The sequence below is a fragment of the Planococcus citri genome, chromosome 2 (genome assembly GCF_950023065.1).
Source record: "Planococcus citri chromosome 2, ihPlaCitr1.1, whole genome shotgun sequence".
Taxonomy (NCBI): Eukaryota; Metazoa; Arthropoda; class Insecta; order Hemiptera; family Pseudococcidae; genus Planococcus; species Planococcus citri.
This window is the reverse complement of record NC_088678.1, coordinates 67408161-67426155: the sequence shown is the minus strand read 5'-3', so window position 1 is coordinate 67426155 and position 17995 is coordinate 67408161. Positions and strand designations below refer to the sequence as shown.

General features: G+C 33.6%; 3 protein-coding genes across 4 annotated transcripts; all 3 read left to right on the top strand.

Moving 5' to 3' along the window:
- Positions 1-24: 24 nt before the first annotated feature.
- Positions 25-4281, top strand: LOC135837308 (uncharacterized). The gene is made up of 4 exons (XM_065352533.1): positions 25-223; positions 408-760; positions 894-1713; positions 3930-4281. The coding sequence occupies exons 1-4, from the start codon at positions 169-171 to the stop codon at positions 4073-4075; spliced, it is 1374 nt and encodes a 457-aa protein (XP_065208605.1). The 5' UTR covers positions 25-168; the 3' UTR covers positions 4076-4281.
- Positions 4282-5676: 1395 nt separating this feature from the next.
- LOC135837336 (uncharacterized) lies at positions 5677-13712 on the top strand. 2 transcript variants are annotated; one of them, XR_010557167.1, is made up of 11 exons: positions 5677-5896; positions 6053-6333; positions 6415-7231; positions 7881-8381; positions 8541-8803; positions 8902-9709; positions 10386-10776; positions 10873-11797; positions 11881-12161; positions 12272-13061; positions 13316-13712. XR_010557167.1 is itself a non-coding variant. In XM_065352571.1 (4 exons), exons 1-4 carry the CDS (start codon positions 11743-11745, stop codon positions 13474-13476), a joined length of 1287 nt encoding a protein of 428 aa, XP_065208643.1. In that variant the 5' UTR covers positions 11037-11742; the 3' UTR covers positions 13477-13712. The 2 variants fall into 2 exon arrangements, 1 of the variants encoding a protein (XP_065208643.1); XM_065352571.1 differs by lacking the exons at positions 5677-5896; positions 6053-6333; positions 6415-7231; ... (2 more) ...; positions 8902-9709; positions 10386-10776 and having other exon boundaries at positions 11037-11797.
- A 1152-nt stretch (positions 13713-14864) lies between these two features.
- LOC135837306 (uncharacterized) lies at positions 14865-16439 on the top strand. Its single transcript, XM_065352531.1, has 4 exons — positions 14865-15020; positions 15182-15465; positions 15552-15761; positions 15850-16439. Exons 1-4 carry the CDS (start codon positions 14966-14968, stop codon positions 16225-16227), a joined length of 927 nt encoding a protein of 308 aa, XP_065208603.1. The 5' UTR covers positions 14865-14965; the 3' UTR covers positions 16228-16439.
- The last annotated feature ends 1556 nt before the right edge of the window (positions 16440-17995 follow it).

Here is a 17995-nt window from a genome sequence, read left to right as displayed (position 1 = left end):
GATCAATACTAATCAAAATCAATCTCCAACATTACGATAAAGTACTTCGATAACTTCGAGACGAGTGTATTCATGTACCTATAGTTGGTTGTGTACCTTACCTACTACATACCTAGTCGATGGTTTAGTAATCATATCAAATAATTCTGTGGAGAAACTTCATTCAAAATGTGTTCACACAGCACAATGAAGATTTCATTTTTTATATTGCTCCAATTGACAGGTAAGTATTTAATTAGATTATAATTATAACAGAATACTACTCTGACTAAGGTAGCAAAACTTGTCAACATTTTTGGGGGGTTCGGACTAACAGGTGCATTAGAAAATTTCACAGAGTAGACATTTATTTTACGTCATTTTAAATATGCACCTGCTATGTACTTTATTGGTGTAAATTCGTACAGGTATTTATTCAACTCTGGAAGTAAGTTTGGAAAACGACATCACGAAACATACAGATAATTGGGTGACCAGTATATTTACAAGTGGCGAAACTGGACCCAAACAGATGATCGAATTGTATTACAATAAGTTTAATGAATTTGAATACAATATCAGCAACCAGGAAAACAACGTCTCCACAAAATACATCTTCCAAAACATTAGTATTGGGACATTTTTCTGCACTGATGATAGTAGTGATAATACTGATGATAGTGATAATAGTGATAATACTGATGATAGTGATAATACTGATAATACTGATAATACAGTAATGGTCCAACAAATCACATGGAAATTTTCTGAAAGTAAAATTGTAAGTAGATAAATAATTTATAAACAGTTGTAGACATGCGAATGCGAATGCGTATGTCTATGTAGGTAGTAGCTGTATACATATGTAGTACTAATCTCAACTTCGATTCATTTCATCAACATTCATCAAACAGAGCGCATTCTTAGAGGGATTCCACTTTTACATTTACGGGGATGTAAAGATAAAGACTAGTGTTAGCAACTACGAAAAATCTTCAAAAATTGCCATGTACCCAACGTTCAAAAATTTCACTTTAACTTCTTTGGCATCATATACAAAAGATAACGATTTGAAAATCACGCACGATTTTACCTGCACTTCCGTCGACTATTGGAAGGCAAGCTTATGGTACGGTGGAAATCTAACTGCTGATTGTGAGTATACAAAACAGCTAGATCGAGAAATAAAACAAATATTACCGACCATTTTTCGAAAAAGTCTAAATAACAGTCAAACTTACATTACGAGATTCAACGTCGTCGTTATCCAAGCGTATGAACAGCCAAGACAAGAAATAATTTCAGTACATCCGGATTTCTTGAACAACTCGCAAAAGTATTACTACCTCATACCTAAAATTCCTTTTCTCTGTTTCATTCTGAAACGTATCGTTATCCACGGGCTATCGAATTTTGAATCGTTTAAAACTCGCAGGAGTCTTGAAGAAGACCCTAAAATTTTCACACACACATTGCTCATCAGAAATATTCGAGGAAGTATGACTTTGGATTATAGATCTGAACTAGAAAAAGCTTTAAAATTGAATTTCCAAATAAATAGCTTCAACTTAACGAAGAAGGATCGTACATATTGCGTTTACGGACACGCGAAAGATTACACCATTACTCGAGCAAACACAAACGTCTCGTTGAGTAGTCTTCAGTCAGAGGTGGTTATGAATCGACTGCAATCAGCCCTTGCTTCTGCATTATTGAGACTACCATCAAAGAAAAGTAAGTTGACATCATCATTAGGGTGCTCCTTATTTGTATGGTGAAAAAAAAAATTCGATTTTTTTCGCTCCCACCCCCCAAAAACATGACTTTAGGTGAGAAAATAATATCCTGAAAATTTCAGCCCCCTAGGTGAAATAAAAGTCGTGCCGGTGGGCCTCCAATTTTCCCATATATGAAAAAATTGAAGTCTCAGGCAACATTTTTAAAATTCTGAACTTTCTAGTTCTAACACCTCAGTTAAGTTCCTATTTACGTAAAATCGTAAAATCAACCTATATACCAATTTTAGCCCCCTATCTCCACTCAAAACTAACCAGTGGATTAGAGGGGAGAGCTCATATTTATGCCTACGAGTACATACTAGTGAAAAAATATTTAACGACGCCCTAAATTATTATCGGGTTTCACGAGAAAAACTTCTTCAATCACGTTAGTAAAAATGAGACGTGCTAGGGAGCACCTCTCCTCCCTCCCCTGTCTCAAAATATAAAAGAAATCAAAAAAATTGAAAATTTGTTTCTTCTACATTCTAATCCTTGGATTTGGTCAATCTTCGTCAGAAAAGCATTACCTACGTCAGACTTTTAAAAACTTGTAGAAAAAGCACACATTTCTGAATTTTGACTTTGAGAAACATTTAAGTGGACGTTTTGTAATAAAATTAATTATGTCAAATTTTCACTGAAGACTTATTGACGTTCTGATATTCTGTAATGTAGGACTTGAAAACTTGGAAATAATCGTCGAGAATCCCTATCAATGAGATTCAATTTTCAAGTTTAAATCCATGACTTGAAACTACCTTTGCAGTGGAGACTTCACCTTCATTCCAAAAAAAAATCAACTTTGTGGATCTCTATCATCTATGTAGATGGTGAGCATTGTAGAGGGGACTGAGAAAAGATTTTTCTGGAAAAAAGAATTATCTAGAAGCATTCTGCACAGAGATGAAAAATTTTCACCTAATTACGAATACCTTTAGACATCAATTTTCATCTTTCTCAATATTCTTTAATTTTGGGGGTCTCATAAAAGAGGACCACCATCATTTGGAGGACAAAAGGGTGATTTTTTTGAAAAAGTGGTTATCTGAAAGTACTCTGCTCAGAAATGAAACATTAAGTATCAAAAAATTTGTATAGATATGAATTTTTCATTTTTTTGTTGATTTTTTACAACTTTGAGGGGCTTTAAAAGTAACCAACATGATTTGGGAGACTGGGGGGGGGGGTTCTTCTTGAAAAAGTGCTTATTCAGAAAGATTGTGCACATGAATAAAAAAATTTCAAAAAATGTCTACAGACATCAATTTATAATTTTTTTTTTATTTTTCCCAAATTTGAGGGGCTCCATGCAAGAGAGCTAAAATCATTTGGGGGTCCAACAATGGTTTTTTCTTGAAAAGGGGGTTATGTAGAACAGTTCTAATGTGGAAATGAGATATTTTCATCAAATTTTCCATAATTTTGATTCATTATCTTTTTTTTGTGATTTTTTCAACTTTGAGGGGCTACTTACTGGGGAGGGGGCCATATGGTTTAAAGGTCCGGGAAATTTTATTTCTTAAAAAGGGATTATTTAGAAACATTTTGGCGCAGAAACAAAAAAATTTCATGAATAGAACTTTTTTTTGATTTTTTCCCAACTTAGGGGGCTATCGGCACAACTTTTTTTCACAGATGGGGAAAAATAAAAAATAGGGAATTATTTTCTCACCTGAGGTCATGTTTTAGGCGGGTGGGAGCTACAAAATTCCAACTTTGCAAAATAAGGAGCACCCTAATAATCATAAAAATTACAAAAATAATGATCGTACATGGTAAATTGGTGATCATCTCAGGCCACTAAATGCTGACAAATTTTCAAAATTTTCACTGTTTACATCACTATGAATCTTTTTAGATAAACACCAAAGCGCCTTACCCAAAAAAAAATTGTAGGGCTGAGAATTTTTTTCTTTCAGAATTTCATTTTGTATTCTCTTTATTATTGTCAGATGTAGAAGATACTTTCGATACCTATTTGAGCAAAACTACGAGTAGTTTCAAGTTTTTTACTCTTTTATGACCTCTCAAAATATTCTATTGAGGGGCCTGGACACGTGGCCCTTGATGAAGCCAGCCTCTTCTTTGCTTATTTTTATGCATAATTATTTATTTTTCAAGTTTGCATTTTTTCAATCTCCAAAATTAACAATTTATATTTTTTTCAAGGTGGACAATTCGGTGACTTGGAAATGGCGTTGGAAAAAATTAAAATATCAAATTCTTCAGATTGGGAAACAATAAAGGAATCGTATAAAAAATGGATCCCATTTCATAATGACGAAGAAGTGATTGCAAAAAAACCATTCGTGTAAAACCTTATTTCATGAAAATTCAGATTTTATACGAAGATATGTTTCATAAAATCAGATCGTCATGACGATCAAAGTAATCACCAAAATTTCCAATTATTCAAAGATTTTGGTGGACTTATATGTAAATGTAGGTATTAAAATGTACCATATAAAAATAATACAACTCTTTGTCCAATTTTTTTAAAAATCGGTTTCATTAATAAAATTTGTTCTTTTCTTGCCTGAACCTAGAAAAATTGATCCAGTACTTTTTGTACAAATGTCACCCGAAGCAATATTCGTGACAATGGCCTAGGTCAATGCGGAATCTCCAATACTTACGGATTGGAACTCGGCTATTTCTTCAAAAACAAATTAAATATGAATAAGAGCTACAGCGAAAAAACCTCAATTTTTTTCATAAATACCATCTCTTTGAGGACTAAAATCTTTCCTACTAGGGCACCTCCCAGCTGTATTTTTTTTGAGTGACTTTCCACTTTCAACAAAAAATGAAAGTTCTAACTGGATTGATCAAAGTCCACCAGATTATTCTTGCGATCCGCCCCATTGTATCTACCTACATCTCCCACCCCAAAAACAAAAAACTAGGTACCTAAATAAATATTCAATTCAACTTCGGAGAATAATTTTGATTTCACGTGGCATAATTTGAGTTGATTTAATCGTGTTAAAAGTTATGAAAAAGGCGAAAATTCCTCTGATTTTACAATTTCTTGGACTAAAAGGTTAAAAATTTATAATCTTGATGTGGTCGATACTTTTGAGATTGACTGCGATTTGAAATGGAAATATCTTAAAATTAAAAAAATTCAATGTTTCATTCCTTTTCAAACATATCAATTTCAAGCTGACTCTATCCTGTCTAAATTTGGTAGAACGACCTAACGCCACAAAAATATTGAAAAAATTGTTGAGAACGTTGAAACGCACTTTTCCAGCTCATTCTAAGTTTCTCGTGTCTCACTCAGACTGGAAAATTCATTTCAATTCATTGACACAAATTTTTTTAATTACTTGGATGGCTTTTCATGATTCTCGACCATTTTAAGGCTCACAATCTCATACCACTTTCTGAGTTGAAAAAGCTAACGAGATAAGAGGCCCTCCAAAAATGAGAACATTTTTATTTTCCATAATTGAGGTCAACTCACGTCCCTTCTGGTCGTTTTAAAATCCTGATATTTACCCCGAACATAATAATATTTGGTCGTACAAATCTTCGGCAATTCATTCAATGTTCGGCATCTTGCACCATTTTGTGTCGCAAAATCTCCTCTCCAAATGAGTCAGCGATAAGAAGACCAATCATTTCCTGATATTCACCTCAAACGAATTATCCAATAATTTCAGAATCAAAATTTCCCCATTTAAAAACCAACTGGCCCAGATCAGAAATTGAAAGTGAAAAATTCAAGAGAAAATTTCCATCAGGTAAGTAATGGGAGAGGAGGGATGTAACGGATGTTCCTAAAGTGGTCACACGAAAAAAAAAAAAAAAAAAAAAAGAGAAAATAACATTATAAAAGAGGGGGGATCATTAGATTAGATATTTGTTAATCTGAAGACGGATGCTTTTTTATTTAATAGGATGGAAAAGATAGACCTTACTCTTATTGCTTCATCAATAAATAAGATTAATAATTAATGAAAATTCGGATCAATTTATATAAAAGTCATCTCCAACATTACAACACAGCATCTCGGACAGTTGTTAATGGGCTGGTAATTCATATGAAATAATTAAGTGAAAAACTGTATCCGAAATGTGTTCATACAGCACAATGAGGAGATTATTTTTTATATTGCTCCAACTGACAGGTAAATATGAAATTAGATTCGTTAGTCTGATGTATTAGAAAAAATTGCAGATATTTTTTGGGGGATTCGGACTAACTGGTTCATTATAGTGAAATTATTTATTCAACATCGTTTTAAATATGCACCAGCTACTTCATCGGTGCAAATTCCTCGCAGGTATTTATTCAACCCAGGAAGTCAGTTTGGAGAACGACATCACGAAACATATAAACAAGTGGGTGACCACCATATTTACAAGCACAATTGGTGGCAAAAATGCAGTTGCAACGATTTCCGCAATACACGAAACTGAATTGATGGAATTCGAATACAATATCATCATCAGCAATCAAGTCCATACAAAATGCACCTTCCAAGACATTGTTTATCCCAATTCTTCTCCTCGGAAGTGGTGTTATGGAATACAAATCGAATGGAACTCTTCTGAAAGTAAAATTGTAAGTGTGAGTTTATGAAATATGTAGTTGTTTGCAATTCTAATATCAACTTCATTCCATTTCTCACCATTCATCAAACAGAGGGCATTCTTTCAAGTACTCCCCTTTTGTATGAACGTGCTGATACAGACTGGTGAGGACAACTATGAAAAATCTTCACAAGTTCCTATAACCGCAACATTCCTAAACGCTACATCAACTGCTTCGAGATCGTACACCAGACATAATGGTTTAAAAATCACGTACGATTTTACCTACAGTACTGTCGCCTATTGGAGAGACGATATCGGCGGACCTTTTCTAAAACTGACTGCTGAGGAAGCTGAGGAAAAAAACCAGCTAGATCGAGTGATATTACCAATTTTACCAACCATTCTACGAGAACGAGTAAGTACCAATCAAAAAACCATTCGGGAACTCGACGACGTTTTCCAAGAGTACGAGAAGCCTAGACAAGAAATAATTTCAATACATCCGGATTTCTTGAACAACTCGCAAAAGTATTACTACCTCATACCTGAAATTCCTTTTTTCTGCTTCGTTCTAAAACGTATCGTTATCCATGGGCTATCGAATTTCGAATCATATAAAACTCACAGGAGGCTCGAAGGGGAGCCTGAAATTTTCACACACACATTGCTCATAAGAAATATTCGAGGAAGTATGACTTTGGATTATAGATCTGAACAAGAAAAAGCTTTAAAATTGAATTTCCAAATAGATTGCTTCAACGTAACGAAAAAGGATGATACAGGTTGCGTTTACGGTCTGGCGAAAGATTACACCATTACTCGAGCAAATACGAACGTTTCGTTGAGTAGCCTTCAGTCAGAGGTGATTATGAATCGACTGGAATCAGCCCTTGCTTCTGCATTATTGGGACTACCATCGAAGAAGTGTAAGTTGACAGAATCATATTGCATAGAAATAATGTCACAAAAATTAAACCAGGCTACTTTGACATTACGTACATTATTTTAACGAAATACTTTCATAATTAGGCTCACCATCCCGACTCCCCAGCCTAGATTTTCTCAAAGACTAATTTTTTTCGTACTCCAATTTTAATTACAATCAGAATTTCTACAACTTTCAGATAAATCTTGAACGAATCTGTCCTCTTCGTCTTCACTATAGCCACTTAATATTCTTGATGATCGTACATGGTGAATTGGAGATCGTCTGAGGTCACTAAATGCTGACAAATTTTCAAAAAATTCACTTTTTACAGGAATCTATTTTGGATAAACAGTAAACACCCAAGCCCTTACAAAAAGAAAAAAAAATGAAAAAAAGCAGAATTGCGAAACTGTAAATTTTTCCATTGCAGAATTTCATCTTGTATTTTCTCCAGATGTATTTTCGATACTCGAGCGAAACTAATTTCAAGTTTTTTACTCTTTTATGTCCTTTCAAAATATTCTATTGAGGGGCCTGGCCGAGTGGTCCTTGATTAAATCAGCCACAAATTTATTTTTCAAGTTGACATTTTTCAATCTCATCAATTTTTTCATCTCCAAAATTAACAATTTTATATCTTTTTCAAGGTGGACAAATCGGTGACTTGGAAATGACGTTAGAAAAAATTAAAATCTCAAATTCTTCAGATTGGAAAACAATAAAGGAATCATATAAAGAATGGATCCCATTTCATAATGACGAAGAAGTTATTGATAAATAATCATTTGTGTAAAACCGTATTTCCTGAAAATTCAGATTTTATACCTTACGAAGTTATAAAAGAGGAGGCGATCATTATAGTTTACTTATTTGTTGATCTAAAAGGAGATGATGTTATTTTTTTTTAAATCGAGTGAAATAGATAGATAGTCCTATTGGTTCATTCATAAGATAGATACTCGTATGATTACTTTAATGAAAATCCGGATCAACACAAATAAAAATCAATCTCTAACATTACGATAAAGTATAGTTCATAGTTTAGTAATCACATCAAATAATTCTGTGAAAAAACTTAATCGAAAATGTTGTCTTCATACACAGCACAATGAAGATGATATCATTTTTTATATTGCTACAACTAGCAGGTAAGTAGATATGTAATTAAATCAGTTACGCCAGAATACTTTTCTGACTGACGTAGAAAAAAATTGTAGATATTTCTGGGGGAGGGGGGGGGGGGTTGTTCGGACTAAAAGGTCCATTAGCTACATTGATTCTACATCATCTTTGCAAACTCCTCGTAGGTATTTATTCAACTCACGAAATCACGAAACATATAGACAAGTGGGTGAGCAGCATATTTACGATTGGTGGAAAAAATGGAGCCGAAACGTTCTCCGGAATATATGGCGATGAATTGAAAGACTTCGAATACAATATCAGCAACCAAGAAAGGAATTTCCACACAAAATGCATCGTCTACTATATTCTTTTTCACACACTTGGGAGTACCTATAAGGGAGCGATAGGCCAACAAATCGATTGGAAATTTTCTGAAAGTAAAATTGTAAGTATAGATAACATATTAGAATAATTGAATGCGAAATCGTTTATAGGCAGTTCTAATCTAAACTTCAATTCATTTCATCCCCACTCATCAAACAGAGCACATTCTTTGAAGGATTCGAATTTTTTATTGAAACTATGATGAAGACTGGTGTGGGCAGCGACATCGAAAAATCTTCAACAATTTCTGTATCTGTACACGCAAAGTTCAAAAATTTCACGTTAACTGCTTTGAGATCATACACAAGAGATAATTATTTAAAAACCACGCACGAGTTTACCTACAGTAGTGTCGACTATAACGGCACCGTTCATTACTGGTATCCTCAAAGAAATCTAACCGCAGAGGATGAAAACCAGCTAAATGGAGGAATACTATCAATGTTACCAATCGTTTTACAAAAAAGTTTAAAGGACAACCAAACATCCATTCAGAAACTCGACGACCTTTTCCAGAAGTATGAGAAACCAAGACAAGAAATAATTGCAATACATCCGGATTTCTTGAGCAATCCGCTCAAGTATTACTACCTCATACCGAAGATTCCTTTTTTTTGTTTTATTCTAAAACGTATCGTTATCCATGGTTTATCGAATTTTGAATGGTATCGAGCTAACGGGATGTCCGAAATTTTCACACACACTTTGCTCATAAGAAATATTCAAGGAAGTATGACTTTAGATTACAGATCTGAAAAGGAAAACGACTTGGAATTGAATTTCCAAATAGATCACTTTATCTTATGGAAACAGCATGATACAGATTGCGTTTATGCCCGTGCAAGATATTACACCATTACTCGAAGAAAAACAAAAACCTCGTTAAGCGGTCGCCAGTCAGAGGTGATTATGGAGCGACTACAATCAGTTTTAGCTTCTGGATTATTAGGCCTGCCATCGAAGGAGAGTAAGTGGACATCATTGTATTACAAACAAGTCTCAAAAATTAAACCAGGCGACTTCGACATTAAATGTTTTAACGAAATATTTCCATAATTAGGCAAGCTTAACATCCCACGCCTCGATTTTTTCAAAGATTTGGTCTATATTCATTTCACGTATGTTGATAATATAGACACTGTACCTGCGTATAAGACAACCAACTGGCAGCCATCTTGGCTAAATAACCTGAGTAACGCCAATTTATCCCGCTGGGTGATCTTGGCAGCGCTGTACTTCAATTTTGCAGGCAACAGGGAAAAGGGAGGGTTGTGTAGTCCGCGAGGTACTTCTGACTGCGCGCGCAGCCAGGAGTTCCTTCCGGACTACACAACCCTCCCTTTTCCCTGTTGCCTGCAAAATTGAAGTACAGCGCTGCCAAGATCACCCAGCGGGATAAATTGGCGTTACTCAAGTTTTCCTTACCATTTCCGTTCCCCTCGGCCTGCAGTTGGTTGTCTTATACGCAGGTCCAGTGTCTATAGTTGATAACCACTCAAACAAGCTACTAAAAATTGTCCCATAATGTTTATCTCAAACACACGCAAACGGGCTATTCCCATTTTTATATACTTGCAATTTTTTTTGTCAAGTTTATTTTTCAATCAATACAATTAACATTTACTTAACATTTTTTTTTCTAGTTGACCAAATCTGTAATGTAGAAACGCCGCTGGATAAAATTAGAATCTCAAATTCTTCAGATTGGAAAACAATAAAAGAATCATATATAGGATGGATCCCATTTCATGATGATGAAGAAGTGATTCCAAAAAAACCATTCGTGTGAAATCGTATTTTCTGAAAATCCAGATTTTTTACACGAAGATATATCTCATAAGATCAGATCGTCATGATAATCAAAAAAATCACCGAAAATTCCAATCGTTCATGGATTCTTTAGACTTACCCTATATTAAAATGAACCAATTACAAAAATAATACACCAAGTTGATTAATTTTTAAAAAATTGGTTTCATTAAAATTCCTTCTTTTCCTGTTTGAATCCAGAAAAAAATTAACCAGTGTACCTAGGTACGTATTGTGTATTGTTTGTAATGTCATCCAAAGCATTGGAAGTAGTTTTCATTTTTCCCCGAATATTTTTCATCTCATATTCAATTCAATTAGCACGGCGATATGATAAACAAAATAAACCTCACCAATTCACCACACTTCCGAATACTTCGATAATTCAAAGGCACTTCTCCGGTAATAAATTACGACTTGATCAGAATGGCAAATCGTATTTAAACTTATGATGTCGTAACTGATTGTAATTATTCATGAAGGTATGTACCTGTAACAGAAAAAATTTAAAAATAATGTTAATTGCGAAAGAAACTAGGTACCTGTATATAAAATATTAAGTATATTCACGCTGGAAAATATTTTTAAAAAAAACTGAAGAATCAAATTTGGCTAGAATACTCAATTTTTAAACTGAGTAAAGGCTCACACATTCATTCTTTTCTAAATATACCTAACCTAACCTAATCTTTCAGTACACTTTCTCGTATGAAAATTTTCGACAATTTATTTTTTGAACTCCTAAAGGCAGAAGGACATTTCAATCCCACCTACTCAATGTTGCAAAATTCGAATACTTGCCAACTAATTTTGAACAATCCATACTTCAGTGTACCTCCCAGCATCGTGCTCCTGACTGGCATGGCAGAGGGAACACTGAAGGTTTAAATAGGGAAAAAATCAACTGATAATCAATCTCAAACAGCATTTCCGGAAACCAAATTCATTAGATTTTAAATTAGAAAAGAACACAGCTCCTTTAAAATGGAGAAGATAGTTCGTTACTCTATCTGCTTCATTTACATTAATCAAATTCCAGATTATTTACATAAAAATCAAAATTAATTATCGTTATTACGATCAAGTACCTCGATAATTTCACTGATGAGGAAACTCAGTTGGTTTTTGGTTCGGTAGATGATCATAATAGACGCCTAATAAGTCACTCCTTATAGCAAACCTTTGACTAAAATGTATTTTTACAGTACAGTGAAGATTTTATTTCTCATTTTAATCCGAGTAAAAGGTAATCGCAACAAACAGACATACCCGAGGGCTTTCCTAATAAGTAATAACTCATACCTATTTATTTTTTTTGACAAATTGCAGATATTTTTTCTACGCAAGAAATATGTTTAGAAAATGACATCACAATACATCTAAACGAGATGATTACCAACATATCAGCAATAGAATGCAAAATTGCAGACGAAATGATCTACACAATCCCGGACTATATTTTAAAGGAATTCGAATACAACATCAGTAACGATGTACAAAGTTTTCAAACAAATTTTTTTTTACAGGACATTAAATTCTCTACAGGTTCTGTACGAGATGAAGACGACAAAACTTCACAAATCGTCTGGAAATTCCATGAAAATAAACTTGTAAGTATGTAGGTACTAGGTATACATAGATAATACACGAAAATACTCAATTCTTACAGATTTTGAGGGTGTCGGCTTATAATTTAAAATATTATATTGCATTCACACAGAGCGTAACTTTCAAAGAACCGTGCATCAAACTAAACGGTGTGACAAAGGTTAATGGATTTCAGGACGAGAAATCCTCTACTTTTTACTTAGGAAGCCAATGTTTTGGAAATTTTACAATTACTGCCACAAGATCACACATCAAAGATGAAGTTTTGAACAACTCGTATGAAATCACATACAGTAGTTTAGAGTACTATTACGGAGATTCCTGGGATAAGAAAAATCTAACAAATGAAGGTAAAGAACAGCTAAAGCAAGAACTAAGATCAGTGCTCCTGGCGGCTTTACACAAAAATCTAAACAATAATCAAAACTTCTCTCGAGAATTTGACAAACTTTTCCACCTGCATGAGATACGCAGAAAAGAAATAATTTCAATACATTCGGATTTCGTGGACAGTGAACAATCGTATTACTACCTCATACCGAAAATCCCCTTTCTCTGTTTCATTCTAAAACGCATCGTTATCTATGGGCTATCGAATTTCGAATCATATGCTGTTCGCAGAACACCAGAAAATTTCAAGCGCACTTTGCTCGTAAGGAATCTTCGAGGAAGCATGACTTTGGATTATAGAACTGAAAACGAACCAGATTTAGAATTGGATTTTCAAATAGATTGTCTTATTTTATCGAGAAGACAAGAAGCTGATTGTATTCATGCGCAGGCAAAATATTACACCGTTACTCGAACAAAAACAAATGTTACGTTGAGCTCTCATCAGTCCGAGGTGATGATGAATAGACTGGAGTCAGCCATAGCTTCTGCATTATCATCATCGAAAAAAGGCATGTTGAATTGTTGTTCCAATCACTTCATCATAATATCTCTATACAGTATGCCTCAGAAATCAAACCAGTAGGAATACGTAATTACTTTACCTAATGGTATCTAATAATAATTGCACAATTTGCACAAGAAATGAAAACATACATATTCTCCATGTCTGAATGTTTCTAGAGATTGTTGTTTTATGATTTGAAGCTGGATTTCTTCTTTCTTCAATCCACGAAACTAACTTTTCATTGTTTTTTTTTTTCAGTTGCGAAATTTTGTGATCTAGAAATGCCTCTAGAAAAAATCAATGTTTCAAAGGATTCCAATTGGAGTACAATAAAAGAATCGTATAAAAAGTGGATTCCATTCAATGACGACGAAATCGTCAATAAAGGGCCTTCTGAATACGTTAAAATAATGTGCTGAAATACTCAGTCATTATTACATTAGCCAAACAACGCTAAAACTACCCCAAAATATGGACTAGCGCTAATACATCGTGAAATCAATACTCATTGGTGGCATGTTTTTGATGGAATCTGAATTCGAGAAAATTTAAAATTTGTAATCCGGGAATGAATAGATAAGTTATACCTAAGTGGGTAAAATATTACGAATGTAACGTACCTACATAATTTGTAAATACACGAATTTTTAATTTTGATGGAATTTCTAATATTACGAGTATTAGACCTATATTAAAACCCAAGAACGTAAGTATTTAGTTCAATTATCCAATTGAGAATTTCGCAAAAACAAAAAAAATGCCAGCAAATGCATGAGCACGTTGCAAGAATTATAACCCAAAGATTGGGTTATGATTTTCAGGATTTTTGAAAAAATGTCATGTGACCTATCAAAATGGGTTAAAATTTTATCAAGAATCCAAATATTTTGATAAAAATCATTTTTGAACCATTTTTGAAAAATTTTGAGCCCCAAAATTGGGTTATAATTTTTTGGATCTTTGAAAAGGCGTCATGCAACGTATCAAAATGGGCTATAATTTCGTAAAAAAATCGACTATTTCGACGAAAGTGTTTTTTGAGCGATTTTAAAAAATTGTGAGTCCAAAATTGGATCACGATTTTCAGAGTTTTATTAAACGTGCCATGCCACCTATCAAATTGGATTAAAATTTTGTGAGAAATTCAAATATTTTTCCAAAAGTAATTTTTGAACGATTTTTTAAAAATTTTCACCCCGAAATTGAGACAAGATTTTTGGGATTTCGAAAAAAGACTCAACCACAATGGGACTGAAATTTCACGAGAAATTCAAATACATATTTCCAAAAAATATTTTTTGAGAATTTTTGAAGAATTCTGAGATCAAAATTAGGTCATGATTTTCGATAAGATGCCGTACAACCAATTTCAAATGGATTAAATTTCACGCGACATTCAAATATTTCGACGAGAATGTTTTTAGATCGTTTTTGAATAATTTTGAGCTCAAAACTGGATCATGATATTCGACATTTTCCAAAAATACGTCATACAACCCATCAAAATGCGTTAAAATTTCGAAAGAAAACCAAAAATCCCCATCAATACACTTTTTTTGAGCTTTTTTGAAGAATTATTGTTGCATAGAATTATGCACAACTTTGTTACATTTTCGAATATGAGCCTAAACCGCAGCTTAAGCCCATACTAATCAACATTCAACTGAAACTGAGACCGAATTCGCCTACTTTTTGTCGTGTTATAAACTTCTGAACGCTCAATTCTGAAAAAGCCGACAAATTTCGGACTTTTGATTAACAAGTACATCAAGATTAAACGCTGATATAACGATTAAGTACCATATCGTGATAATTTCTAAAAGAACGTGAGACACAACACACGATTAAATTCAGTAGGCTTTTAATTTTATACTCAAATACAGCATTCTGGGCAAAACTCCAACCAAAATGAGTCTTTACAGCATAACCAAGATTATAATTTTCATCTTGATTCAACTAAAAGGTATTTATGTACAACAAACGCTTCATTATTTGTTTGAGATAAAAAGTTAGCTAGATAGATATTTATATGAACGTAGACTAGGTATACTTAGGTTCTCAAATCTACACTAAATACAACACCGATCTCTCAACTAATATTGAATTTCATTCACCAAACCACAGATTTTTCATCAACGCAAGAAATCCATTTAGAAAACGATTTGACAAAACACATAGACGAATGGGTTACCAGCATATTCTCAATTAGTGGCAATGATGGAGTCCATATCATCACCCAAATGATAGGCTGTACACCGAAAGAATTCGAGTACAATATCACTAACCATGTAAATCATTCCCAAACTGAATTCTTGTTCCAGAGGATTCACTTGACGTTAAAAGGAGAATCAGAGCAAATCGAATTCGATCGTCCACAAATTCATTGGAACTTCGCTGAGAATAAAATAGTAGGTACTTATGTATACCTACATATTATGTACTTAATATGTAACGTTTTAAAATCTGAATGCATTTCTCATGATTTATTACACAGAATTTCGTGTTCCTCGAGATTCGCATAAAAATACAGGCTGGGATTGCAATAGCCAAAGCACAGCCCAGAGGCAAGAGATGCTCTTCCATGAATGATTACATATGCTGGTGCTCTTTTGAAAATTTTACCATAAGTGCTGTTGGAACACGTGTCAAAGATGACCAATTGAAAGTCTCGTACAATACTACGTACAGCAGTTTCGGTATCACGGTAAGAAGACAAATTACAAATTGATTTGAAACCACAATACCTAGACCTACTTTACCTAACTAAGATTAAAATTATAATCTAATTTCAGGATCTACGTACATTCAATCAAATTTCCATGAACGAGAATAAAAATTTAGTACAGGAAATCACACCAGCTATGCAAATGATACTGGAACAAAACTTTCACAACAACGTGAAATTTATCCACGAACTCGATAAAATTTTCCAAGTACAGGAAGAGCCCAGAAAAAAAATAATTTCAGCACATCCGCATTTCTCGACCAACCCACAACAATGCAACTACCTCATTCAGGAGATTCCTTTTCTCGGTTTCATTTTAAAACGTATCGTCATCAGTGGAATGTCAAATTTTGAATCATATAATGTTGATCATTCGTCAAATGAAACGTACACGCGCACATTGCTTATTAGGAATGTTCAAGGAAATATGACTTTGGATTACTGAACTGAAAAGGAAATCCCTTTAGAGTTGAATTTCCAAATAGACTGTTTGATGGTATCGAAGAACGACGAAACCGATCGTGTTTATGGCCTGCCAAAAAAATACACTGTGACTCGAACAAACACGAATGTTTTGTTGAGCCCAGCTCAGTCGGAAATGATTTTAAGTAGATTGGGATCAGCCATAGCTTCTAAATTATTGTCGAAACAAGGTGAGTTGAAAAATCGGATATTGTACGAGTATGTCTCAAAAATGAAACCAAGGCATTTGGAATTTAACTCACCGGTCCAATATTTGTTTCCTCAATTTGTTGAGGACCGACTATAGATACCTACTTTTACTTTTCCCAAACTTTTTTACTCACATTACTTAGATAAGTACTTTCTTGTTTTTTTTCCTCAGATGAAAAAAATTGTACTCAAGAAACGCCACAAGAAAACATGAGAACATCAAACGCATCTGATTGGGAAACAATAAAAGAATCTTATAGAGGATGGATTCCATTAAATGATGACGAAGTCGTAACAAGATAGTATTTCATGATCATGTATCCCTTAGAAATAATTCACTGCCAAACTAAGCTGAAAATGTTTCCAATAAAACCTTAAATAATGCAAATGGTCGCATGAGAACCCATAGGACAGCTTTCAAAAAGTTTCAGCAGCCCTCCCTCTCAAAAAACAAAAACAAAAAAAAAAAGGTTTGAAGGTCTTAGATACAGCCTTACGAGGATTTGAGTCTTCAAAAAGAGTTCATGCAAAAGTTGTATAAAACGATGAGAAAAATCAAATGGACAATTACCTTCTGCAAAAAATATACCTACCTAAGTACCTATCATTGTACATAATTAATTACAATTATACTCAAAGGCCGAATTTTAACAATAGGAGGTGTAAGAGTTTTTCAAGATTTCACCACTTTTTTTTTTTTTTTTTTGAAAAAAGTCACCCGAAAATACAACTTTTCTCTCGAGCATATGATTTTTAATTCAAAGTGATTAATTTTAGGGCAATTTTGGAAAACTCATAACCCAATAAAATGCTCTATTTTCCCTTTTGGACTGCAAATAATTTTTGGCCTCAGGGAAAGGGTGAAGATATAATTTTCGTTGAATAAGAGATGAATGACGATTTCTTTTACTTTAAAAAATATTCTCATATTATTTCTTTTTTGAATTTTCGGAAGCTTCGTGATGATAGTTTTTTAGACATTTAAATTTGTATTTCGAGAGGCAATTATAAAAGCATTGTTTTTTATGCAAAGTTTTTTTTTTTTTTAATTCAAAATTGGAAAATTTTTCAAAAAAATGTAGAAATTTCAATCGCTGTAAGTAAAGCAAACAGGATAGGTGAAAAAGTGTTTTTTGCCGATTTGAGGTTCATTGCCAGAGCGAAGCAATCACAACGCAGCATTCTGCAAGCAAAAAGTTTGGCCAAATTTCAAAAAAAAACCAACTCAATTTTATGAACTTTCAAGCTTTTGATTAGCTTTGGCCAGAAACTTTCTCAAACTTTTTCATCAAGAATTGTCTTTTTGTGAAGCTCTTTTAAGGTACAATATGTACTTCATTGTATATGTCAAATTAGCTAAGTATGGTCGATACTGCATATTTTCAAGTTTTGAGCTTTTGTTGAGCTTTTATACCATTTCTGGAAGTTATGTATATCCTTAGTAGGTATCCCCACAAAAATTTTCAACCCCCTCCCTTCATATTTACCCCTCAAAACGGCGTTTTTTTCATTGTTTTATGCCTATTAACAATCAAGATTGC

Excerpts from the sequence above, each read along its gene's own strand:
- LOC135837306 (XM_065352531.1), top strand. The coding sequence starts at position 14,966 with ATGAGTCTTTACAGCATAACCAAGATTATAATTTTCATCTTGATTCAA. Across the intron at positions 15,021-15,181 it reads CATCTTGATTCAACTAAAAG|ATTTTTCATCAACGCAAGAA; the intron begins GTATTTATGTAC and ends ACCAAACCACAG. Across the intron at positions 15,762-15,849 it reads ACAGCAGTTTCGGTATCACG|GATCTACGTACATTCAATCA; the intron begins GTAAGAAGACAA and ends ATCTAATTTCAG.
- LOC135837336 (XM_065352571.1), top strand. The coding sequence starts at position 11,743 with ATGTATTTTTACAGTACAGTGAAGATTTTATTTCTCATTTTAATCCGA. Across the intron at positions 11,798-11,880 it reads CATTTTAATCCGAGTAAAAG|ATATTTTTTCTACGCAAGAA; the intron begins GTAATCGCAACA and ends GACAAATTGCAG. Across the intron at positions 12,162-12,271 it reads AATTCCATGAAAATAAACTT|AGCGTAACTTTCAAAGAACC; the intron begins GTAAGTATGTAG and ends GCATTCACACAG.
- LOC135837308 (XM_065352533.1), top strand. The coding sequence starts at position 169 with ATGTGTTCACACAGCACAATGAAGATTTCATTTTTTATATTGCTCCAA. Across the intron at positions 761-893 it reads AATTTTCTGAAAGTAAAATT|AGCGCATTCTTAGAGGGATT; the intron begins GTAAGTAGATAA and ends TTCATCAAACAG. Across the intron at positions 1,714-3,929 it reads GAGACTACCATCAAAGAAAA|GTGGACAATTCGGTGACTTG; the intron begins GTAAGTTGACAT and ends ATTTTTTTCAAG.